Genomic DNA, 25,246 nt, shown 5'->3' with positions numbered 1-25,246 from the left:
GGAAGAGGCGGAGCAAAGAACTTCTTCCTCGCTTGCTTTTTTTTTCTGTATTTTCTTTCTTCTACCAACCTAGCATTTAAACCAAGGGCTGTGTACACCCCTTGAAACCAAGTGAGGATGAAAGTTTACTTGTAAACGAGGGCCATTGTACAGCAAGCCACAATGGCTGCCGCATCGACCAGAGAGACCCATACATGTAAGTAGTTTCAGCTTAAATAATTGATTTAAAAGTTACGACAGTCTTGTTTTGTGGTCTATGTAGTCCTGTACATATATACTTGCAACCATGTTCTTAACTGAAACTTTTTAAAAATCGCTAGCTTGCGCTAACCGCTAACCGCTAACGTTAACGTTGACTTCAACAACAGTCCCGCATTTCTCTGCCTTGAATGGGACTGTATACAGCGCATAGACTATATATTAATCTTAACGGTCTATGATACATCGCTACGTGCTTTACATATACCGCCCTGCATCACACAGGGACGCCGGAGGAAACCCAACAGCTGATCCACTTTCGGGCTGAAAACGATCAGAAGTTTCTGAAATCATGTGTTCATGTTGTACCCATAGACTGTATATATATATATTGACGGTCTATGGTTGTACCCAATTATTATTGCATTGGTACTGTATTATTGTAATCATTTGTAATTAATTTCTGTTCAAGCATCTGTATATTGTTTTTGGTTTTGATACGGGACACTGAAGTGTGTGTGTGTGTGTTTTGTGATCTTGTATTTTTTTAAGTTTTCCACATTTGAGTGCCTTTTTATGTGTGTGACATGTAAGTTATGGTTCTAATAGTTGATAATGGTTCTGTAATATAATATATTTAATGGAATGTTTTTGCCTATTATGTTAATTTATTGGGCAATAAAGACATTTTTGTTAACAAAATGTTTTTCTGAACATCAATGACATTCAAAACGGTGATAACTGAAACAGATATACAACACACCGTGTGTGTGTGTGTGGGTGGGTGGGTGGGTGTGTGTGTGTGTGTGTGGGTGGGTGTGTGTGTGTGTGTGTGTACACATCTGTATTCCAAACAGACCTAAGTACTACACAGATAAGAGCATCTGTCTCTGCACCACCAAAGTGAACATTAAATATATAAATGCATATGACACTGTTGTCAAAACCCACGCATTTGATAGACAGAGACAGCTTCTTGGAAGTTTGTGATCAATACTGTATTTTCTCTCTGAAACCTCCTATACATGTGCAGAAAATAGACTAATTAACCCGTTTAATACAAAAACTGATGTGTAAGAATGTAACATTGTGATTTTACGGGAGAGTGGGGGGTTGTCATGCAGTAATGGTAAGTGTCCAAATACGCATTTTCACAGATCGCCCCGCTTCCCAGCATTGCACGTTAGTGGGGCTTGCTCTCGCGCAATCTCTTATTTTATGAAAGTAGTTTCTGAAAACACATTAAGGGAGAAATAAGCAGTGCAGTTGCTGAATCTGTCCTCATTTCAGATCAACAACGGTCAGTTTCGGGGTCCGTACACCTTTTCCAAGGTCAAATTTAAGCACTTTCAGGGTCCACATTAAAGCTTTTTCCAACACCTAACACCACCGTAAATTACATACCAATACATAGTCAAAATTGTTATTTAGTGTTTTTGTCACATTAAATGACATAATGCTATGAGCAGCAAAAATTGTGTTTTATAATAGCAGAAGGATAGATATCAGACATGAGATATTTAAGCAAAACACAAGTTTTATTTTCAAAATATATCACTGTCTAAGTAGACTTTGCTTGTTATCTAACCTTTGAACAGAAATATTTTACAGGCATTGGTTTTGGGACACACTCTTTATATATACAAGGTTTGATCAAAATCTGAGACAGTAACAACAACCTGTAATTCCATTTTAACCCAGAAGACTGACAATGCACAGGCACCTGCCTGAAAAATAGCCTATATTAATTAAAAAAATGTATTTCAATGCCAAGACATATCCATGTATCTAATAGAGCAGTGTAAATATTACATGAGGCCATCCTCAACCTTACAGTGGGCTACTAGCTACGTAGCTAGTAATGTTCACTCAGCGTTTTGTTAAACTGTGTAAAAAGAGCGGTGCCGCTAAATCACCGGTTTCAGGTACGTACAGTACCGTCTGGATTGTTTCAATATTTCTTAATTTCTTCTTTCTGCCATATTTTATAATCATCAAAAATCATTAGATTCATACTGTATATTCAAACATAAACAAACTGGTGTCCCATAGCAACAATAGAATCAATAACCATTTGGATTTAAAAATACATGTTGTTGTTGTCATAACAACACACTGAATACTAAGGGCCCAGCTTTAGTTCTGACACATTCACTCAAACAGTAGTTTGTAGCAGAGAGTCATTTGTGACAATCCAAAAGTGCACATTGCAACGAGAAAAGAAAATGGAAAACATGGACTTCAACTCAAGAGAGACTGAACCGCAAATTAATTTCTATCTCAGTTACCTTGAAGAACAAGTACGGTGTGAGCTGAAGGACAGCGAGGCGACGCTCACCCAAGGTGAAGCTGAGGGGAGAGTTCACCTGATCATCCGAGAGGACTTGCTGGCCGATCTCCTCGATCAGCTCCAACAACAGAGAGAGGGCAGCAGTTGGAGCCATGAAAGAGCTGATGCAAAAGGAGATGGGTGAGTTGAAAGTTCAGCTTGCTGAACGTGTCCCTTCCCCACCCAGGGAAACAGAGCAGCTGAAAACCCAGCTGGTCAAAACCAGCAGCAGGCTGCGAAAATCCCAAAAAGATCTGGACCTGCAGTACTTCATTACCGAAGACCTGAAGGTCGAATGGAGCAGATCAAGGGAGAGAAGGAGGCCCTGAAAAAGGAAGTGGAGACTCAGAAGATCGAGCTTCATAAAGAGAGACAGACGCTCAAGGTAAGTAAGACCAACGTGGAGTTAGAGTTGGAGAGCTTTCTGGAGATGGAGAGGGCTCAAGCTCAGGAGGTGAAGGTCAAATTGAGCAAGATGGAGGAAGCTCTCAGAGAACAGGAGGAGGCGGCAAAGGAGAAACTGGAAAAATCCCAGGCTTTCCATAGAGCCCAGCTGGAGATGCAGGACCAAAGCAACAAGAACTTCATGGCTGCTCTTGAGAAGAAGTGTGAACATCAGCTGGAGAGGGAGTGTGTCCTGTGGCAGCAGGAGAAAGCCTCCCTGCTGGAGGAGAGCAAGAAAACAAGAGCCTCCCATGTGGCTCAGGTTGACGAGCAGAGCATTGCGAGTGACTGCCTCCTGGCTGCTCTGAAGAAGACTGAGCAGCAGCTGGAGAGTAATCTCGACCAGTGGAAGGAAGACAAGGCATCCCTCCTTCAGGCCACAGAAAGACTGAAGCTGACTCAGCAGGAAAAAGAGCAGGAGTGGGAGAGGACTGAGAGCACCTTGAGGTGGCTGGTCGAGCTTCAGAGCCAGATCATACAAAAGCTGAAGAAGAAGTTGAAGTGGTACAAAAAGCTTCTGCCTGGCTGAGGAAGAGAATGCATTTGTACTGGTATAGTATCTCTGTGTGTGTGTGTGTGTGTGTGTGTGTGTGTGTGTGTGTGTGTGTGTGTGTGTGTGTGTGGTTGTGTGTGTGTGTGTGTGTGCTCGCAGGGCGTGTGATGCGTCAGTGCAGTAGAGTTGGAGTAGTTAGTGCTTGTAGTCAGGGTTATGCATGCTGCATGCTGCTTCTGCTCGCCACTCTCTGCTTCCAGCTACTGCCACCGGACCGCCCTTGGTTTTCAGGGGCGGAAAGATGAGCCGAGTGTGTCGCCTCTTCCGCCGGTGCATAGCCTCTCCACTGCCAAGATCTCGTACACGCCTCCCCGTGGCACACATGGTTAACTGGGACCTCGTGGTTCCAGGCTAAGTTGTACAGGATCTTGGAGCAGCAGTGGGCCCCAGAGACGCGGCATGCAGGCCCATCGGTGAGTGGAAACACCCGGATGCCCGTCAACCACTGTCCCAGCTATGTGTAAATAGCCCCAGCTATGGGTAAATAGGGAAGACCCCAACAGCAGTGCAGGCGGAAGATGTTTGTGTGAGAACCACCACAACGTCTGGGAAGGAGGAAAAAGGCAACCCCACAGCCACGTGGGTAAATCGAGAAGGTACAGCGGCTGGGGGAGCAAACCCTGTGGCAATGTGAGAAAACTGAAACTATTCCTCACAACTATATAATAACTACTGCACACACACAAACACTAGCTATAAAAAAAATAATGTCATGTTTGTTGGTGTGCCGGCCCTGGGCCTGTCCTACATGTGTACTGTGGTTTGTCTTGTTAACTTGCAGGTGTAGCGGAGGCGATAATGAGACGACTGATCACCTGGCCGGTCCTCCCAGACTATTTAACCCCGCCTACCCCGAGACCGGGCGGCCGCATCCTCCCGACGGCGCACCAACATGTTTTTCTCTCCGTTTGAGTTTTCTCTCTGTTAACTACTGACAACACCCACCTCACATTCTCCATTACATCCATACACCTTCATTCATCACTGATACTGACAATCACACCTCATCGTTCTCTTGTTTGCATCATTATTTAATAAATGTCACTTTATTATTTTTTACATTGCTGTGCATCTCCATCTTTTGTTGTGGCCTGTGAGCCAGTCGTAACAGGTTTGGGGCTCGTTTGCCGTGAGTACAAAACCAAGACCATGTTTCTGGTTTTCTTTGATTAATGCTAGTTAGCTACTGTTGAGGTAATTTGGTTAAGTTGAGCTGGTCTATTGTTGTTTAAATGTTAAGTTGCACTACAGTCATGTGTAATATAATTTGAAGTATAAATCAGGGGGCAAATGCTCATTTGCATCCTAAATACATACAATACATACATACCATACATACATACATACATACATACATACATACGTACATATATTCATACATACAGTACATGTACATACACACCTGGACTTACATTAATACTTGGTCACTTTATCACTTTATCACTGGACTCAACACTGACACTTTGATAATAATTTATGGTCTTTTTTGTCTTTATTTGACGAATGTTCTTATTGTTATTGTTATTACTGTTAGTTTGTTGTCTTTATACTGTCTTTTTTATCTTTTTTTCTTAGCTAAAACTGCTGCTGAAATTTTCAATATCCTCGCGGATCAATAAAGAGAAGTTTAAGTCTAAATCCCCAAAATATAAATTGGCTCAAATTATTTTATGTTAATTATAATATACTAAATATAGGTTTTTGTCTGGAGATACATGTTGGTCATCCAAAGAAAATAATTAATTAAACAACAAGGGAGCATTTCTTTCAGGACATTTTGCAGGTTGACTATGAGTCTCATGTAGCTTTAGACTTTAAGACAAAACAGGTTGATTTAGTGTCACAGAGCCTTTCAAACGTTTCAACGTTTTATTTAGAATTTTTTTTTTAGAATATACATTGGTTATTGTCAAATCAACTACAAACTTGAATTATTTGGTAAATATTCAGTTCATCAGTTTACTTCTTTGTGTTAGGAATAATGGATTCGACTTTATGCACATGAGGAGCGGGTTACTCGAAGCAGCACTTGTACAAAGTCCCTGCAAAGCTACCAGAATGCATTGCACCGCCGCTCCTGTACAACCGAATGGGAAGCCTGTTCCCTTAATACATCCATGCCTAACATGAGCTGAAGAGAAGCAGAGGTCATAAGACTCATGTTTCAGAAATTTCTACTTTTTTGTGTTTTTTTCCACATTGGTATTTGCAATTGACAGAATTTAGGTATTTATGTTTCATAATGTTATTTCTTATTTACCTCTTTGAATATCCTCATGCTGTTTGTTTTTGGATTTATGTGTGAACTGGCTAATGCAGCAATTTCCCATTGGCATTACAGAAGACTTTAACTATCTGTCTATCTATAAATCTATCTAGCTATCTAGAAATGCTGAGAGCAAACAAATGTATCATTCCAAATTGAATGGGTCAGATGTTTTGTTATCAATGACTGTTACTAACATGATAATAATCTTATCATTTTCAAAACCCCAAATTTGAAAAAAGGTTAATTGTGTTGAAACAGAATAGTTGGCAATAAGATATATATATTTTTAAGGTTGTTCTTATCTATATTGATTACAGGTTTGTTGTGTTTTTCTGTTTGCAACAAGCCCATTTATCACTATGAACAAACTTGAGGGGGCTGCCTTTTTTCTCTTTATTGTATTTGCTATAGGTCTACACTATATTTCTTTAAAGAGGCCTCTGGGGAAGATTATCTGAAACTAGAGAATGCAATTTCCGAAGACTTGCGGTGTGAATGCTGTATGTTTAAAGGCTGATGCTACACTAGATTGCTGACTTGAAATGTGTATGAAGAAGATGAAGCAGTGGGAAAAGTTCACCCAGCTTTCAGCATTTACACCAATTAAAATAAACCGGTCGCAATCTGATTTAAATATATATTCTTCAATCTCTCGAATCTTTTTGTGCATATACGGTAGATGTCTTTGCTGATTCCAGATGCAACTGCACCATGATGAGGCTGATTTCTGTTATGAGGTGTTTTTTTCCCACAGTCACATGGAGCAGCCAAATTCAAACCTTATATCCTGTAAACCTATCCGTGCCTACACCCAGCCGGATCTGATCTGCTGACGTGTCGGCTCCTTCAGCTCGCAGTGCTTCATGCTCCAGCAGCAGAGAGAAGCCAGTCCCCAGAAACTGCCAGCATGGCAGCAAAATACTTCTACCGACAGGGCCTTTTACTACTTTTATTTAATTTTATTTCAACTGCAGCCTTGGAAAAAAGGTTCTCCGACTTTAAAAGATGCGCCGATGAGGAGTGCAGCAGTAAGTTTGATTGTTGTTACTAGCTCATTAGGACTTCAGGGAAGCATCTTCCCACATCCCGATACTACGTTACAGCTAGCCATAAACTACGCCTTATCTCTAGACCTGTTGCCAGTCGATATTTGCGTTCTGGCCAACCATCTATAGTAGTTCCGATGCTGTGCAGGCTTGTGGTGCTTGTTGAAATCAGGGCAAGCTAATCTTAACTTTAGGCATTATCTTAGGGGAGTATTTTGTTCCGACGTAGCCCGTAGTGTTGGCCGGTTGCCTGGCAGCTTCGGCCTGCCCAGCTGGGTGGTTAGTGGTGGCTAATGTTAGCAGCTAGCTTACTAGCCACCGGCCGGCTTTGGGTAAAATACTTCTCTCCTTGGAGCTAACGTTATAAGCACAAACTAAATCTTACTCTAAATTGCGTAGTTTAACCAGCAAACTATTTAAATTCAGCGTTAGCTTTAGCTAGGTGAAATAAGAATTTAAATTACCGTTTTGTTAACGCAGGTTGTCTTTATATTCCAATTTGCATTGCTAGCTAACTAGATGTACGCCAGCATATCCAAGCCTCAGGGACCGTTATAGCTAGCTGTTGTTTTTGTTGTTGTTGCTGTTATAGACAATGTTCACCTGAAAATACCACCACAACAACAACAACAAAAGCTGCTGTTGGTAATAAGAAATTGTTTTAGTGGCTACTTATCAAAAGGAGAAGCTAAGTTTGAGTAATAACACAGTAACGAGTAGACACATTAACATAAAAAAGAAAGACATAATATGATCAGTTACTCTGCTTGTATCTTTTAAACCAACGTCTGAGGCGAAAGTCGACTATAACATGACAGTGGCATGTCATACAGACGATGCAGATCTAAACTCTTTTCTTATTTGCCATCCCTTTTAGTTAATTCAATTGTAGTCTCATTTTGTGTTACATGTTTTGTAAAAAGGGCAACGTTGTAGAGCCAAAACAATAAATGGATTGATAGAAAAGAACTTGGCATTCATTTTAATAAACAATAAATCCGTTGTAAGTCATTTTCAAGCCAAAACAATTCCCCAAATGAGTTGGTTCCCAATAAACCATGTATCTTTGGGTTTTGGGACTGTTGGATGAACAAAACATTTGAATTTGTTAACTTGGATTTTGTAATAAGCATTTTTCCTACATTAACTAAAGGGAAGAACATAACAGTTATAGACGTTTGGTATTATGAGTGGATTAAAAAAATAATGTATAATGGCCATTTGTCTGTATGCATCTTGGAAAAGTGTGTCCCAACATATTGCATTCTTGAAAGAGTAGTATGTGAAAAATAACATATTGATAACACTGCTTACCTTTTTAAAACAATTCTAATTATGAATGTATTTCTTTCACAGTGCTTCTTTGTCGGGGAAAAGCTATAAAAGATTTCTCTGGACCAGACTGTCGGTTCCTGTCAGTCCAAAAATCTGAAACTGTCTATGTATACTACAAACTGTCAGGCAGAAGGACTGACGTATGGGCCGGAAGTGTACGTATACTCTGGTTAATTTTTTAATCAGAAATGGAGAACATCTAGGTTTGGCTATCTAGTTATACTCAACATGTTCTCTTTTTTGTATTTTTTAATAGGTTGGAAGTCACTTTGGCTATTTCCCGAATGACATCCTTGCAGTTAACCACCTTTATACAGACAAAGAAATTGAAGTTCCAGCAGAGGTATGGAAATATGTTGCTGACTTACTAAATTAATTATACAATTCAATTAAAAATACAATGTAACTTTGAAACTATCGACATAACAGTATGCATCATTTTATGTAATAATGTATTGACTTCTTTTCAGGAAACAGATTTTGTCTGTTTTGACACTGGATTTGATAAGTTTGACAATTACGACATAGATTTACTGTTAGACTCTTCACTGGAAGAAAATAATGGTGAAAATAATGGTGAAAATAAGGGAACATCTGAGCAAATCCAAGTGGCAGAGGGCGTGCAGAAAGAAACGCAGCCATCAGCAGACGAGGCAACTGACAGTGGAAAACAAACTGAGCATCATTATACCTCTGAGGATCTTGATAAAGTCCCAGATGATGAAAGTGCCTCTTTACCTGAACTTGACATGGCAGCTGAATCACCTTCTACAAAAGAAGTAGAGATGGATACAGAAGCTACACCTGATGCTACTGAGAGAGCTGCAGAGGACGGAGGAGTTGAGAAAAACCCAGTGGAGGGCAACAGTGATGTCGTTCCAGAAAACGAACCAGTCTCCATTACTGAAGGAATGCAAATCCCTGTGTTAAAAACTACACTTGGTACAACTTTTGATGCTGTCACTAGCGATGACGAATTCACAAAGAATGTTACCCCATATGAAGAGGAGGAAAGCGAATATGTGGAGAATCATCCTGTGGAAGACATTAATGATAAAGCAGCAGAAACTCCATTGCTGTCTTTTGCTGAATCCCTCAAAAAGCAAGCTAGTCCTCCAACACCACACAATGAGAAGGTTGCAGAGGAGAAGAACATGTGGACATCATTTGGAGATGCTGTTTTTTCAGTAGTCTCCGGGGGAGAAAGGACAGCACAAGATTTGAGTTCAGAGGAAGACGACGATGACGAGGGTGAGGTAGAAGAAGAAGAAGCTGCCTCAAAAAACCCTCAGAGTTTTGATGAAGGAATGAAAGCCGTGGAAGAAGAAGAACCACTATCTGTAGAATTACCAAAAGCCGTAACAGAAGAAGAACAACCACTATCCGTAGGATTACCCAAAGCCGTAGAAATAGAAGAACCACTATCCGTAGAATTACCAAAAGCCGTAGAAGAAGAAGAACCAATATACGTAGAATTACCAAAAGAGCCGGAGAACGTAGAGCCTGCCTTGTTTGATGATGATGACGATGATGACGATAAGAGTGAGGGAAAAGTGGTCGGACATGGGAACGCTTGGGAGGAAACATTAAAACCAACGGATGAGCCGATACACCATGAAACCGAAGCAAGTGCAATATCAGTGGATCCGGTATCACAAGATGAAACTTCTGCCATTCCGGAGGCTCGAAACTCCGTTATTAAAACAACAGATAAACTCTTTGAGCAGGAAGACAAGGAAGATTCCAAAGAATTAGAGGGCAATAATGATAATAACAGTAGCGATGCAGTGGAGCACAGTGAGGATTTAGACAATGAATTAAAAAAAAACATAACAGGGACGAATCAAGAATTAGCTGGTACCGAAACTGAAACCCATCCGGACTCGTTCACTGAAGAGATGCAATCAAATAATTTAGATGTGAAAGATCATGAAAAGACGGTAGATGACAGCCTACCTAATCATATAAATGACCATTTAAAGAAGGATTTAGAGAGTAATAATAGTCCAACAGAATTATCTGTGGAGGAACAGGAGATTATTGAGAAACATCTTACAGAAGATTGGAAGGATGAAACCGAGAAAGAGATAGAGGAACGGAAAGAGGAGGAGGAGAAAGAAGAATTACTTGAAGATGAAAATGCACATTCTTTCTCACAATCGGACAACACGGAGTCTGACGAACCTTCACCTGAAACAGCTCTGCCCACCGTGTCAACTCCAGAGCCAGAATACAGCGACAGCGTGATGAGACTGTCTCTGCTAAGAGACCACTTCACAGAGGAGGACATGGAGCGGATCCAAAAGCTACTGGGTCTCAGGAATCTCTTCAAAGTGGAGGCCATGTTCTCTGACTTGGACACAGAATTGCAGGCTACCTGGCTCTCAAACCAAGGTACCACGCAAGATGTGGAAAGTGCACTGGAGGGCATCCTGGAAGCCTCTGAGAACCCCATCCTGGATCAGATTGAGAAGATGCTGGATAGCCGAGACACAAAGCACAGTTATGACCAACACATGGACACGAGTAGTTTGGATGAGGAAGCTGAACTACTGGATGACTTCCAGGAGCTCGCATTCCGCCTACGGCAGAAGTATTCAGCAGCCAGTGACAGCACGCCGTTGGCAGTAGAAAAAGCCTCAGATATTGACCAAGGTAGGTTTGTTTTTTATTATTTAAATTTGAGTGTCTGGTATAGGGTTGTAGGATTTACTACAGTCCGGTTTATCATTGCAGATTCTGTTTTAACCTTTGATTTAGGCCTTTCACACACAAGTACGGTAAACTGCACCAGCTTATGATCCAAAGATAAAGTGAACGCAGAGTTTGATAGTGTGGCACTTTCCTTACCTGTCCTTATCCAGTTACAAGGCACTTGCAGTAAGCACCTATCGCTAGAATTTGTCTCAAGTGACAATTTGTGACAGAATTTCACTTCCCTAAGAATTGACAGAGAATTGCGGCTACTGCTGAAGAAGAAAAAAAAACATATTTAGGTTTTGCCATACAGCTAGAGCAGATGATTGCTACATAACCCTTTTTAACTTTGGAACTCTTGTCGTAGTTGTTTTTCATAATACAACCAACTGTACTGAGCTCGCAGGATTTCTCATGCCCAGTGTGGACTCTGCAAAGTCTTATAACTGGACTCTGTTTGGTAGCTAGTATGGGCTATTTGATCCAGCTATATCCTCAGTGTGCTTTGGCTGACTTCTCACCTGCATCACCAAAGATGCACTTATGTACAAAGGGTGAACAGGGCCTCATTTCACCATTGAACAACCACGTTTGTCCTTTTGTCAGTAATCATATCAGATATCATAGTGTAGAGCCCAAATACAGATTTAAAATAGTTTTGCTCCAGTGGATGACGGTACCCGCCCTAACTGTGCTCACCTTACATTTCAGTGTTTTCTCTTCCATTAAAGAGAGCCACACTGACCTCCTACTAAGCAAATATCACACTTTTTACAAAGCCACAGACCACACCTGTTGTCAAATATGTTAGATGGAAACCTGAACTAAAATCTCCTACCAGGACTACAATTTCTTTCTATCTAGAACTGTTTGGACAAACCTGGGAAATTACCTCCTTGACTAATCTCTAATTGTTTTGTTTTTTTCAATGTTTTTGTTGTAGATGAACACAAATTAAATGTAAATGGTGACACATCCCACATTGTTGCAGAAGACAAGGTTGACAGCATTCCTGAACCTGAGAGTGATGACAACCTCACAGTAACCAATCATGAGGAAAAGCCAGCAGAGACTGAAGAAGAGCAGATAGTTTTGGATGAGGTGCACAGTGGACCGCACGTCAGTGTGGGCGAGGATGGCGGACACTTTAATAAAAACAAAGACAATCAGATGAGCTTCAGTGCATCAGATGAGATGCAGAAGGTCCCTCAAGCCACCCTGGAAAATCCCTTAGACATGGGCCTTGGTGTCGAGGTTGAGCACCCGCCCTCAGGTTGGTAATCTATGAGACGTAATTAATTAATCCTTTTTTTAAGTTAATTGATCAGTTTTGTGTCTGTAAAATGTTTTCCTAGCATGCAAGTTGCTTAAACCTAGAAACAATAGTTGCTCACTTGGCTTCCATTGTGGAGGTGTTTATTTAGAATTTAAGAGTACTTTTAATCACAAGATTCTTTGCATATTTTGAATGCATGTGATGACAAACTGTAAAGGAAAATGTTTCACTTTGTCTGTTCGTAACACATAAACAGACTAATGGGTACATTTTGTTACTAGGATCTTTGGACCCCATGGAACTAGTGTCTGAAATTCATGAAGAAAAAGAAGAAGAAAAAGTAGAAGCGGGATTATTTTCAATGGGGATTGTTTACATGGGCAGCATCCTTTCGATGATGAAGACTAAAATTGCAGAGTGGACTATTGAGGTGAGTCTAAAGAATTGTAAGCTACTGTAGTTTCAGCATTCATTTTTAATACATTATCTCTTTACTCTGATTCTTCAACCATCACCTAAACCAGTTGTTCCCATCCACCGTTGCTACTAAGCCATGAGGAAACAATATGATTTGATTTTTAATAATAACCGTTGTGGGGTATTTGTGCAATAATTACGTAGTCAATTTCTTAGTCTGCTAAACCTCACTGCCTCTATTGCATTTGCAGCCACAAGAAAGTTTTAAAACAACATGAAGGTAAAAATCGAAACACAAGCACTTGCAGTATCTGACCAGGAGTTTCTACAACAGCTGACTGTTTTCTGCATAAGATCCTTTACAAAGCCCAGTCCCTGCCTTCTCTTGTCTTTTCCGTGAATGAAGCTTCTTTCATGTGCGGTCGAAAATGTCGGCCTATATAAATGATCAGACAGAAAAACAATAATGGTTAAATATAAAGTCTACTTGTGCTACGGGGTAAAAAAAACACAACAAGATGCCACACTAATAGGCCGTTTTAGGGACACTCCCACTCCTGAAGACAGCAAACAGATCAATTTAAGTATGAGGTGGCCGTGCCTACCTTCCTGCCTATGGTGCTTACAGCGTGAACATTGGGATCTGTGGATCACGGGAAACATCAAATGTCCTAGTTTTCCTGAACGTCCCATGGCCCTCCCCCTGTCTTGTTGACTGTCGCGGTGTAGGCTGAAGTTCAACACAGCCGGTGCTGAGCTGGCTACTAGCATAACCGGCGGGCCTTATTTTGGCATAAATGGCCAGATAATTATCACAGAAGACAGCACTTTAATGGACTATATGCTGTCAAATTAATTCATCTTCCTACTCGCTTTTTGTACTTTTATTTAATCCATATTTACACCTCTAGCCCAGCTTTGAAGATATATAACGTTGACGTGCTGGCAAGCTAATATCTGTCAAACTAGCATACCGTTTTTTGTGCTAGTTCCGTTATTGTTTCAAAGACTAGCATGGAGCGGGATACTTTAACGATACCTAGACCTGTAATGGAACCGGATCAGGTTTACATTCTTTTTCTAAAGGCGCTGCAACGTGTAAGTGAACATATGAGTTCAGTTTGTCTCCTATGTCAAGTATTTATTATGCTATCTTGGCCTGCTGACGTGTTAATGAGCCTATGGCTGATGCACATTGACTCCTCAATTTACTTACCAAAACCTATGACCAAAACGCGGGTATTTGGTACGCAGGTTATCTTTAACTGACATATGGGTCTTTCATATATTGCTCTACCTCGTCATGCTGTTGATATATTGTTGTATTGTAGTTTTCCTTGTTATATCTATGCTGCTGCTATTAATCCCATCTCTCAGTTTATCATGTCATCTTTCTCCAAATGCTCTGCATAGTTTATAGATTCTTCAGTTTTTATTCAATTTTAGTTTATGTAACGTTAACTCTATTTTTTTCTGTTACTTTATTTAATTATATGCATTCATATATGGTGTTCCTCTTGTACTGCTGCAACAAACCTTTCCCACATGTTGCCAAATGCTAAGTTCAAAGGTCTCTTTTTGATTGTAGCAATATGCAGAGTTCTTTTTATAACTAGACATTAATCAAGTGGTAAAATGATGCTCCATTTTGGCTACTAATACTGTTCATGAATAAGTTGGGTTTTTGCTTGCAAACAACTATTGTAAAATGATTGATGCAACTGTAAAATGAACTACACTTGGCTTTTAGTTGTAAATTGTCTGGATTTGGAAGTAATCGGTGGATGAAGCACTGTAAGAGCAACCCTTTATATTGTTCTCAATAACACCTTTAAATCGTACAAATTCCTTATTGGTCCAATCATTTTTGGTTGTTGCATTAGGACACTGCTTGGTTTTATTAATATTGTATGGTAATGTTCTGATATCTTGATGAGCTTTCCTCTCAGTGGTGTGAAAAGAGTAACCAGTCACTAATTTTCTTCAGATCCTTTCAACATTTTGGTTAATGAATACAGTGTTTCCATCTAATATCTAAATACTGGAAGTTACTTATAGGCAAGGCCTACTGTAGGCTAAGTGTGTCACTGTGCTTTAACAAATATTGACTTTTCCTCTGTCTCTATTTTTAGTCTTGTCATCATATTCACATTTGAAACACAGTAAGAGATGTAACAAGGGTAATTCCCCTCTCATTTATTGAGACATAGACCTCTTACCCTCAAGAATTATGTACCCCAGCTTTTTTATTACTATTCCTGATCGTGTCCCTGGTCATCTCTTAATATTGTGGCAAGGCAGCTTTATTTATATAGCACATTTCAGCAACAGTGCAATTCAAAGTGCTTTACATAAAAAGATCAACATAGTACAAGTTACAGTGCAGTATAATAAATTAAACATTAAAGAGCAGTTAAAAACAGTAAAACAAATAAAAGCAGGTAAAATAGCTGATTTTAGGCTAGTGTGGGACAGTGTATAAGCCGCTGCCCCAAACACTTTATCGGAGCGCAATAACCATTTTGTATATACAGGCAGAACCATATGTCTTTACCATCTCACCTATCCACCACAGGCCCCACAGGATCACATGACTTTGTACTCTGGTTACCCATAACCAAGAGTGGAAGTACTTTTCTTACCACTACAATATAGTCGTCACTATAAGGCTTAGTTTAATCACGGCAAACTTTGCAAAATCCTAAACAGCTCCAACTGTTTCTTGTAGATTTTACCATAAAATCTACTGTGGTTGTGTTTGTTTGCCATCAGGTGATTTCATTACTGCCAGAAGAGTGGAAGCCAGGAGAAACTTTGTTTGGTTGTCCGTGGGAAGCTATTGTCATCACTGCTTTGGTTGGAGTAGTCACCTTCACCCTCTTCTTCTGGAGGACTGTGTTGGCGGTATGTTTTCTGATACTGCTGCTGTCATATTTGCTCCAATTATGTGTCCAGTTTACCAACATTAAAAAAGATATTAGAATTTTTTTGAGCTGAGAATAAATTAGGTTTTGACTCCAAAGATGCACACTGCATCGAAATATCTTGAAATGTCTGAAATCAACATCTTTTTTTTTTTTTCTTTTTTTTTTTTCTGGATCACTGCTGGTCATTTTTGATAGAGCTACATTAATCATGCACATGATAATCCTGCTTTTACAATTATTCCAAACTGTGTTGTTCAGACATCAAACTGATCTTTACTTTTTGCTTTTCTAAAAAAAAAACTTAGGTAAAGAAAAGAGAATACCTCGGTAAGTTTTTACTTTTTTTTTTCATTGCAAAATACAGAGGTGAAACAACTAATTGATTTTGTACTTTTTTCCATTTTTGTGATTACAGTGGATGAAAAAAAGCTGAAAGAGCAAATTCTGGTGCTCAAAAAAGAAAAGAATGATGTTCTCGCTAAAATGTCGGAACTCCAGAAACAGGTGAGCAACAAATAAAATGTGATCTCACAACTATGAGCTACTTTTGAAAAAAATTACATAAATAAGTTATTTTATTTCTGGAACTTATTTCTTCTTTTTTGAAGACTGAACACCTAAAAGAAAATCAGAAACAGTCAAAAGAAACTGTTAGTTCTACAATGAAAAGGATGCAAAACCTGGAGGTAAGCACCAAGGAACCATGGATACTTCCTGTCTTTGTGTATAACGCAGTGTGTACTTGTCGTACTGTGTTGAGTGCACCTGCTCTATAGCTTATGGGTGTTGTATATCATTTAAGGCTCTGACACACCAACCCGACGGCAGAAAAGACAGGCAGACTGATCGCTCGGTTCCCTTCAGTCCCAAAAGTTCCTCAGAAAACACCGAAGTGACGCCGACCTGAGTGTACGTTTTGCGCGTGCGCGAGACATACCGTAATTACTCAAATAAAAGCCGGGGCCTTAATTTACCTGAACTGCAGAAGGTACCGGGCTTTTATTAGCAGCAGGCTTTTATTTCTAATTCCATCTGTTTGATAAGTATAATCGTTTTAAATGAAAAGCCATAGCGTTCCTGTAGACAGAGATCATTCATTTTTTTAAGAACCATTAGGAAAAATATCACCATACACAACAGCCAGAAGGGCGACAAAGCAATTTGGGTCAGAAATAATCAAACACCATTACTGTGTCAGTTTGAACCCTGTAAATGTACAGGGTATTTATTTCAAATACAGGTAAAATGGTGTGTCGAAATTTCTTGCAGCTCTTTCACCGCATACTTTAAAACTCTTTTTGTTTTGTTGTTGAAAGGTCCGTCAATATCACCAGAGCCCATCATTCTCTGTTCTCACTAAAGGAGACCCGTGTTACATCCAATGTTACTACACACTACACTTGGCTGAATAACACATACAGCCACATTGACCAAAGTACCGGTAGAACAATAATACTTTACATGAGTACCGTAATCAAGAAAAACCAAGTGTGGAAAAATTAAAAGCATGAATATATTGTTGAAGCTGTAAATTAAATAGGAAGAAATGTACATTACGATAAACACACAATACGCACACCATATTAAATTAATATAGGAGATTATCCACACTAATTTTTCCTAGGGCTCAATTTGAGGTCGGCCTTTATTTGTCCGTGTTAACCACGCCCCCGGCCACTATCAGAGGCCCGGCCTTTATTTGACTACTTACTACTTACTTACGCCTACTACCCCTCCTGGGGCATAGGCCGCCGACAAGGGTTTTCCAGGCACTCCGGTCCTGTGCGATTTTCTCTAGTTGTCGCCAAGAGTGGCCTGTTCTCTTGACGTCAGCGTCCAGGTCTCGACGCCAGCTGTTTCGGGGTCGACCCCTTTTTCTCTTTATTTGACTACCGGTCTTTATTTGAGGAATTACGTTACGTCTCCATATCAACAGGCAGCGCTAATCTGTATAGTCGCCCAAAAAAACAGAATTGACAAACGCGTCACGTTGGTCTGGCTTCTCCAGAATTTCAAAGCCGACCATAATGGTGGCTTGTTTGGAACATCATCTCATATTTTACTAAAATAGTTCACCGAAACGTGTTTCTGAATGAGAAATAGGCCATGCAGTTGCTGAATCTGTCAATTTATTTTGAGCGATAAAGGTCAGTTTGACAGATTTTTGTCAGATTTTGAGAGGCGTTTGTCACGCTCATCCCGCTCGTCAGTTCCATCGCTCGTCATTGAATCCAACTGCCCACTGGTTTATTCAACTCGTCAAATTGGCCCAAATTAAAGCCGACGGCGCCTCCGACTGAGGACGGCACGGAGCACACCGAACAGACTCGAGTCACCTACCTCGCCAGACTGTCCAACAGCCGATCATTGGGTTGGTGTGTCTGCGCCTTTAGTCAGCAAGTAAACTGGCTTCTCCTGTTGTAAGGACTGCCAGTGACATTGCTCTCCTTAACCTTCTTGCAGAGTAAAGTTTTGGAGGCAGAAACACGGAATAAACAGATGGCTGAGGAAAAGAGCAAATATGCAAAACTACTTGAAGACGAGAAGGCAAACTCTCTTCAAAATGGCACCAGGGTAATTGTTTATTTTTTCCTTCCTGTTATTCATTTGTTTTTTAGCTGCTGCCTCAGATTCATGATGCTTAACGGCTCCTTTTAACAGATTGAGAAGTTGGAGAAGTCAAACCAGAAGCTACAGCTCAGCAGGAAAAGTATTCAGGACGCTCTCGCTAAGGTACACGTTACCTTCTGCACGTTGTAAAATCATATGGAGCTCGTGGTTTCAGCGTCTCTTACCAACTGTGTATTTGCCACAGACTACTGTTCTCCTGGACGAGGCCAAGATTCGTGAAGATGCCCGCAAAGTTCAGCACAAATGTCTTCAGAAAGATTATTCAGCACTAAAGGAAGAAAATAAAACGGTAAGACTGTTGTCTTACATGAAATTATCCTGTCATGTAGACTTGTTTTGATTATTTTGTTGATCACCGAGGTCTGTTAACGGGTCTAAATTGATGGGTATTAAGAGATTTAGTTAGAGTTAATTAAAATGGGATAATTTAGATAAATACTGCTTTCCTGAGGTGCTCTACTGACTTTTTATTTGTAACAGCTTAAGGCAACCATTAAGAGCTGGGAGGACAAACACAAGAATCTGAACGAGCAGATTAAAGTCTATCAAAAGTCCCAGAAAGAGCTGGAGGACTCGGTGGTGCTCAAAGATCACAACGTGGAGGTCAGGGTTCATTTATTTATAAACAGCTGTGACCACTGTATTTCGCGTGTTTATTCACTGTACATATTGGTCCATGACTTTCATCAACTTACCCCTACGCAAAAATGTCTCCTGACAGGTGCTGTCCGAACTTCTGGCAGACCTAGACGCTTGTGATTTACAGAAAGGTGACACCAAAGTTTTAGCCAATGGTGAAGTAGCACCTGGTTAGTCCATCTCTGTTTACTCCTTAAGTAAAAGGAATAATGCACTCGCAAAGAGATTCAGAGGTTTTTAAACCTCCACATATTTGTTGTCACAACATAAATGATGATGTGTTTCACACTAAGTGGTTATTGGCCTTTCAGTGTCTTTTTCGGACAAGAAGACAGCTATAAAGAACAGGATCAAACAGATGATGGATGTTTCACGGGTAAGATGTCAAAATAACTAATGAAGCTCACCGTAGTTAGGAGTGGACAATAAAATTTTACAGCCAGTCTTTCAAATTGTTAACCTGCTTTAAAATGTTGTAATGTACTTGGTCTGTTTCCAGGTCCAGACCACTCTCACCGTGGTCGAAGAAGAGCGTGATCGCTTCATGACTAAACTGCTGAACGAAGAAAAGACGAGGAAGTCACTGGAAGGTATGGTGGTCATGTTTCTTTTCAAGTGATTTTTGGAGAAGAAAAAAATCCGTAAATGCATTGCCGTTGTAAATGACTTTCTTCCCACCTCACTAAACATAACGTTGCATATTGTAACAGAACAACACCAGGAGCTGGAGCATGCAATTGCAACCCTTAAAAGCGATAAGAGCCATGTTGAAAACCAGCTCAAGATCCTCCAGCAGAAAAACGAAATCATGGTTGAAATGTACCAGCAGAAGGAAAATGCTTTGCAGCAGTAAGTAAAGCCCAAACAGTCGATCACCATTTTTTTTTCTTTTCTTTCTTTTTATTAGCTGCTGTTGCACGCTGTAGATTTTCATAATGATGAATGAATAAGCTATGCTGTTTTAGCATAATCCAGTCAAGCATCTCATGAATAGTCTTTGAATTAAAAAAGATGTGTAGGAACCGCGTGTTGCGGCTGTTTGAAGAGGGGTGTTTCTGTGGCTTCACAGGAAATTAACCAAGGAAGAGTTGGAGCGACGCAGCAAAGAGAGTCAGCTTTCTGAGGTGGGAGGAAAAGCTGTGGAGGCCGAGGAGCAGGTTAAAGTCTTACGGCAACGCATTAATGAAATGGAGGAGCAGATGAAGAAGACCGAGGAAGTCTACAAAGAGCAGGTAGGTATTCATTTTTAAATGGGCAAGTACAGAGAGAAATCTTACTGAAACCTGACTGAATATCTTTCTTTCTGTTTTAGATTAAAGAACAAGAAAACAAAACTCACTCAAACTGGGTATGCTGCACAAAGTGCCACAATTTATTCACATATGCCAATATGCTATACATTGACATTTAAGCCTGTTTAAGACTGATAATAAGCTGAGGCATTATTATTCCAGTTGCACACTAATTCTCCGTTATGTTTCCAGGTGAATGCTCGTAATGCAGAGCGAGCTCTGAACCAAGAGAAGCTTGAATCATCAAAGCTCCGTGAAAAGTAAGTGTTGGCAAAGTAATAGTTTTAAACTAGAGATGTTCCGATACCAGTATCGGTATCGCCTCCGATACTGCCTAGAACACAGGTAGTGGTATCGGGAGGTACTGAAGTTTATGCACTGATCTGGTACCGCGTACTAAAGTTCTAAAGAAAATCTACGTTCAAGTACTTTATTTACGCTCTTTTTCCGTTATAACTCTCAAACTGGATGATAAAAGAAGGTTCTGTGGCTTTCATTGTTTGTGTTTCTTCATGTTTCACAAAGAGTTTAACCTGAGCGAGACAGACAACGAATATATAAATCATATTACATCCATACAGGGATAGTAGTACAGCTACAGCTGTTAAAACATAATAAAGTATATGACACACTGGAATTGCATCAGTACTCTGTATCGGCCGATACACAGGTTCATGAATCAGTATTGGTACCGGGAATAAAAAAAATCAGACCATCTCTAATTTAAACCATTCGATTGATCAACAGAAAATTAGTTGGCAAATAATTTGATGATGAATTATGTTCCAGCTGCTCAAATGTGAGAATTTGCTCCATCATTATAAATGATGTATTGTTTAGTTCAGGACTGTTTGGACAAAAGGAGCAACTTGATGATGTCGGCCTACCTATGGAGCTTATTTGCATCTAAGAAAACATTTTTGTTTGTTCTTGTACCCACGAACAGACTGGCTGTACTTAGCTCCCAGCTTAACGAGCGCCGCGCTCCTCTCTTCAGGCCCAACTCTGGACAACCTACAGGCCTTCGACAAGGTAAACAGGCCGCACGACCCTTCCTGCTGTTTTATTTAGGTCAGGTCTCATCCTTCAGAGCTTTGAGAAGAGGATGCCGTTGTTTAACAAAACCCTCCATGTAAATGAGAAAGAGGATGTTTCATTTGTTGCAAGCCTGGTGGCCCCCCAGGTCTAAGTCAGGGTTACCGCAGTGGTCTAAAAAAAGTTTCAAAATCTAAATTTTAAAAAGTCCAAATTTTGCTGAAGTATTGTGTTCTGGGTCTAAAATCATTTTAAACAGGTATTACTTTTCCTACGTCGATGTAACATTACCTCTAATGTTCATTGAAATGCTTCTTTTTCTATTCCGTGATAGTTCTTTCTTTCGATAGTCCAAATATAATTTGCTGTATAATTATTATTACTCTGTGTTGCTTTTATTCAATTTGAATATGTTTATTTACTTTGCAAGTAGTTTTGTGACTCTGCATTTTGTTGTACTTTAAAGTCCTATAGGTCTTACATTACAATAGGTCTTACATTTTATTCAAAATGGTCTTTCAAAGCCCCCCCCCCCAGGAAAACCCTGCATTTCAATGTACTGGACTCAAAGAGAGCCTGGAACGAGGACCTCACCTTTGCATATATTGTAGTGACTTGTCAGCTGTTTCTTTCCTTTGGTAAACGGATGTTTGATCATAACAGGTGATTCATACGGGACCTCTCCTGTGAGTGGGGGTGCACCCTCCCCTCCAATAATGATAGAGGGTCCCAGGCGCCCTCCTTCTGCCCCAGTTGGGCGAAGAATTGACCCGTATGGTGAGTCCCAGTGGGTTACTTCACCTTCTTTGCTCCTCGCCACAGTTGGACGTCATCCTTCCGCTGCAACCTCTTATCTTTCTCCTCTTACACACCTGACTTCATTATTCTTTTCAGATCTTTCCCCTTCTTGAGTTCTTGCTCTTATTTCTCACCAGGGTTACAGTTACATGCTGGAACCTCTGTCTTCAACTCCATTTTTCCTGCTGTTTTATTTCTATTAATGGATTCTTTTAGAAATTCCCTTTTGTGCAGTGTTTTTTGTGTTTCTGTCGAAACATGCTTCACCTTTTTTGTTTTTTAAAGTCCCTAAAAACACATTTTCTCAATCAGCTTCTTAGTATAAGTAAACCCAAACATCCTGATGAAGCAGTTTAACTAAATGTTTTTGTTAAACTCTGAATAAAAAAAATACAGAAGGATGTATTTTGTTCTCCAAATGCTATCTTTGATTGTGGCTTCTTAAGTCACACATTACAGATAATTTAATTTGCAACCAATTTGAAAGTTTTCAGGGGCTTTAAAGTCATCCAGAAGGCTTTGTTCCTCTGACTGTTGTCCTCGGGGAGTAGAGATGGCCAGTCTTTGCCCTTTTAATAATTTGTTTCCTCTTTGACTGTTTCTACTGTCCTGCCTGGAAAAAGTGCCACAGGCCGAGTCTTAAGGGATTTCATTCATCACTGCATCTTCTCGTTGTCTCCCCTCAGGTCCTCGACCTCCGTCAGACCCACATGGTCGTTACCTTGAAAACAAACCCATCGCTGGGATGGGTATGTCTTCTGCTGTCTCTGTATTTTTAAATATTTCCCTTTTGCTTTTAATCTTCTTCCAACACGGTGCTGTTTCTCCTCTTTCAGACATGATGGGCCCCCGGAGCTCATCACCCGCGAACATGGATGGATCTGTAAGTCTTTTTCTAATCAGATCAGACTCATTTGTACACATTACCTTCTCTCATTCCATCTAAAGGCCTAGAGCTCCTACCTACATGTCTGTTACAGACACAAGCAGTAGAGCCACAAATAAAAGCAGAGGCACAGGCTGAGGCCTCCACAGACAGTCCAGAGCCAGTGAGTATAGAGGCTGGCCAGTACAGGTGTGAAGGCGTATGCAAGCACGCCGCCCCCTTCCCTAAAGCTGGATTTGGGCAAAGGTTGAAGGCATTTTGGTTCACTTGGGGCTGACCTAACCTTTTGGGCTGAGTGTGTGGTTTCACCTGTTCTCACAGCACTGAGAGAAGCAGCGATTCTTTTCATCCAGTGTGTCAGAGGTTGAGTTTGTGTGCAAAGGGTGTGGTTTTTCATCCAAATAATCATGGTGCAAGGTTACTTGTCATGTGATTTTGAGCCCTAGCTAAATGTACTTCTTGTAAATTGTGTGGTTTTTGGATCTTTTCACAGCATGATTAAAATTGTAGTCCATATGTACTCATTTACAGGACTAACTAAAGTTTATGTGACTGCATTTAAAAAGTACACAACTCTTTGTCATTGTAATTGGCCTTTTTCAGGGACCTGGATCCTTCCTAGCATCTCCAATCAGGGACTCACCAGGCTCCATGGTCCAAGGACCTCCCCTTGGCCCTGGACCCCATGAGCAGCTCCTCCCCCCTGGACCCCATGGCCGCCTGCCACCTCCTGGGCCTTACAGACCTCCACGACCTGGCCTCTACCACCTCCCCCCGGGTCCTCGTGGTCCTCCTCTTCATCACGGGCCTCCACTACCAGCCAACGGGCACCCAGGTATGCCAATTCCTGGACCAATGGGAGGAGAGTTTGGACCTCGTCCCGTCAACGGACACGCATTTCACCCCAGGCCCGTCCCTGGACATGTCATTGATCCTCGGGGTCCCCCACCACCACACTTCCGTCCCCCTCCACCTCATCACTTTGGACCGATGCCTCCGCCACATGGTACGTTTTGCCCTTTTGTTTTTATTTTCCACACACCATCAGTTTGTGCCGATGATGTGTTATGTTTAAGTGTTCTGTTGGTATGTACTGGGGCTGGACCCCTAAATGTATTTAGCTTTGAGTAGTAGGCCACAAGAGTGTAGGGCACACTAACGGGATGTGCTGGTTTTGAGTGTGAGTAAAGAGAGTAACGCCTCATTCTTCCAAAGTATTAAGTTTTAGACTATGAGTGAAGATGATAGAACTGTCTGATAGTGTTTCTACTTGCTGTGTTAATTTTATTGGTGTAGAAGCTTTTGTTGTGAGTGCAAGGCTATAGCTATTTCCTGACAGTTGTACGTACCAATGTAGACCACGTATGTACTGATGTTTTTAAGCCTGTTTACCCTATGTCATAATTTTCTACATATACATTTATAGTTGTGTATATTTTGTACTGTTTTTTATTTTTATTTTGTCTTTTACTTTGTTGTTTCATATTAAACTGTAATCATACTCTATGTTAAATGGAGACACTACATAAGCCCCTTCGGGTTGTCTTCCTTGCACATGTTTTTTATTTAATGGATTGGTTACTGTGTCCAAATTATTTTGACGTGCTAAATAAAGGAACATTTCCCCTTTCAATTATTCTGACCAGGTGTCCGTGGACCTATGGGACCACGTCCCCCCGTCCCTCCTGACATGCGCTACCCAGGACCGCGTGACCACACCAGCCCCCCAATGTACCTGCCTCAAGGCGTCCCTCCCCATCCGTCACATGGTGATGCATATGGTCACTCTCCACCCGATGCTCTCCAGAACTCTCACACCGGCCCCGGACTGGACCTGCATGTGAAGCAGGAGACCCCTCAGGACTCAGCAAGGCCAGCAATGGTCAAGCCTTAAAGACGCCACCAGCTATGGCAGGGGACTTGAATTTACCCAGAACATTAACAACCCAGATCCAGTCCAAACAAAGGTCATGATTATTTTTTCAGTTCTAAAATAAAAGCTGCAATGGTGTTTGTTAAAGAAAACATGGTCCTTAAATTAAAGTATTAATAATTATGTATCCAAAATCAAGAAGTTGAGAGGGTTGCCACTTTTTTAAAAACATTTATTGTGCAATAATTCATTATATGCCGAGGATTTTCATTTTTGTTCTTTTAAAAAATATATACAGTACATAGCAATGATTTTTAAGGGGCAATTTTTTAAATGTCATTTCCTGTGGAAATTATTTTGAAAAAGGGGGGAGTTTAGCTTCTAGCATTTCAGGAATAAAATAATTTCCCAAAGCTGTTGCTTTTAGAGTTGACGGTAAAGCAAATGTGTAATTTGATGGTCAGATGTATAAGTTATTTTACTATGTTGGTAGAACTTTTAATAATAAAGAATGTAAAAGCTGCCGGTGTTATGTTACTAACTGGTTACAGTATAGTGGATGTATTTTACACAGGCTCTATAAACCTCAACAGCTCTTATT

At 40.5% G+C, this 25,246-nt stretch overlaps 2 protein-coding genes across 7 annotated transcripts; both read left to right on the top strand.

Moving 5' to 3' along the window:
• Nucleotides 1-68: 68 nt before the first annotated feature.
• Nucleotides 69-4,581, top strand: LOC116706345 (uncharacterized protein At1g10890). 2 transcript variants are annotated; one of them, XR_004336208.1, is made up of 3 exons: nt 69-196; nt 2,483-4,154; nt 4,306-4,581. XR_004336208.1 is itself a non-coding variant. In XM_032543112.1 (2 exons), exon 2 carries the CDS (start codon nt 2,823-2,825, stop codon nt 3,498-3,500), a length of 678 nt encoding a protein of 225 aa, XP_032399003.1. In that variant the 5' UTR covers nt 69-196; nt 2,483-2,822; the 3' UTR covers nt 3,501-4,581. The 2 variants fall into 2 exon arrangements, 1 of the variants encoding a protein (XP_032399003.1); XM_032543112.1 differs by having other exon boundaries at nt 2,483-4,581.
• Nucleotides 4,582-6,591: 2,010 nt separating this feature from the next.
• mia3 (MIA SH3 domain ER export factor 3) lies at nt 6,592-25,167 on the top strand. Of its 5 annotated transcripts, none has more exons than XM_032543099.1 (29): nt 6,592-6,821; nt 8,196-8,329; nt 8,431-8,517; nt 8,645-9,492; nt 9,628-10,829; nt 11,815-12,144; nt 12,429-12,577; nt 15,337-15,468; nt 15,797-15,818; nt 15,907-15,995; nt 16,100-16,177; nt 17,955-18,065; nt 18,153-18,224; nt 18,307-18,411; nt 18,603-18,725; nt 18,844-18,931; nt 19,073-19,137; nt 19,261-19,351; nt 19,472-19,610; nt 19,831-19,993; nt 20,074-20,109; nt 20,246-20,313; nt 21,000-21,085; nt 21,752-21,865; nt 22,573-22,635; nt 22,723-22,769; nt 22,867-22,935; nt 23,376-23,778; nt 24,419-24,666. In XM_032543099.1, exons 1-29 carry the CDS (start codon nt 6,701-6,703, stop codon nt 24,664-24,666), a joined length of 5,283 nt encoding a protein of 1,760 aa, XP_032398990.1. In that variant the 5' UTR covers nt 6,592-6,700. The 5 variants fall into 5 exon arrangements, with proteins under 5 accessions (XP_032398990.1, XP_032398989.1, XP_032398987.1 ...); XM_032543098.1 differs by having other exon boundaries at nt 8,645-9,513; nt 9,643-10,829; XM_032543096.1 differs by having other exon boundaries at nt 8,645-10,829; nt 18,844-18,892; nt 24,419-25,167.
• The last annotated feature ends 79 nt before the right edge of the window (nt 25,168-25,246 follow it).

The sequence above is a fragment of the Etheostoma spectabile genome, chromosome 18 (genome assembly GCF_008692095.1).
Source record: "Etheostoma spectabile isolate EspeVRDwgs_2016 chromosome 18, UIUC_Espe_1.0, whole genome shotgun sequence".
Lineage (NCBI taxonomy): Eukaryota > Metazoa > Chordata > Actinopteri > Perciformes > Percidae > Etheostoma > Etheostoma spectabile.
This window is presented reverse-complemented; position numbering and strand designations above follow the sequence as displayed.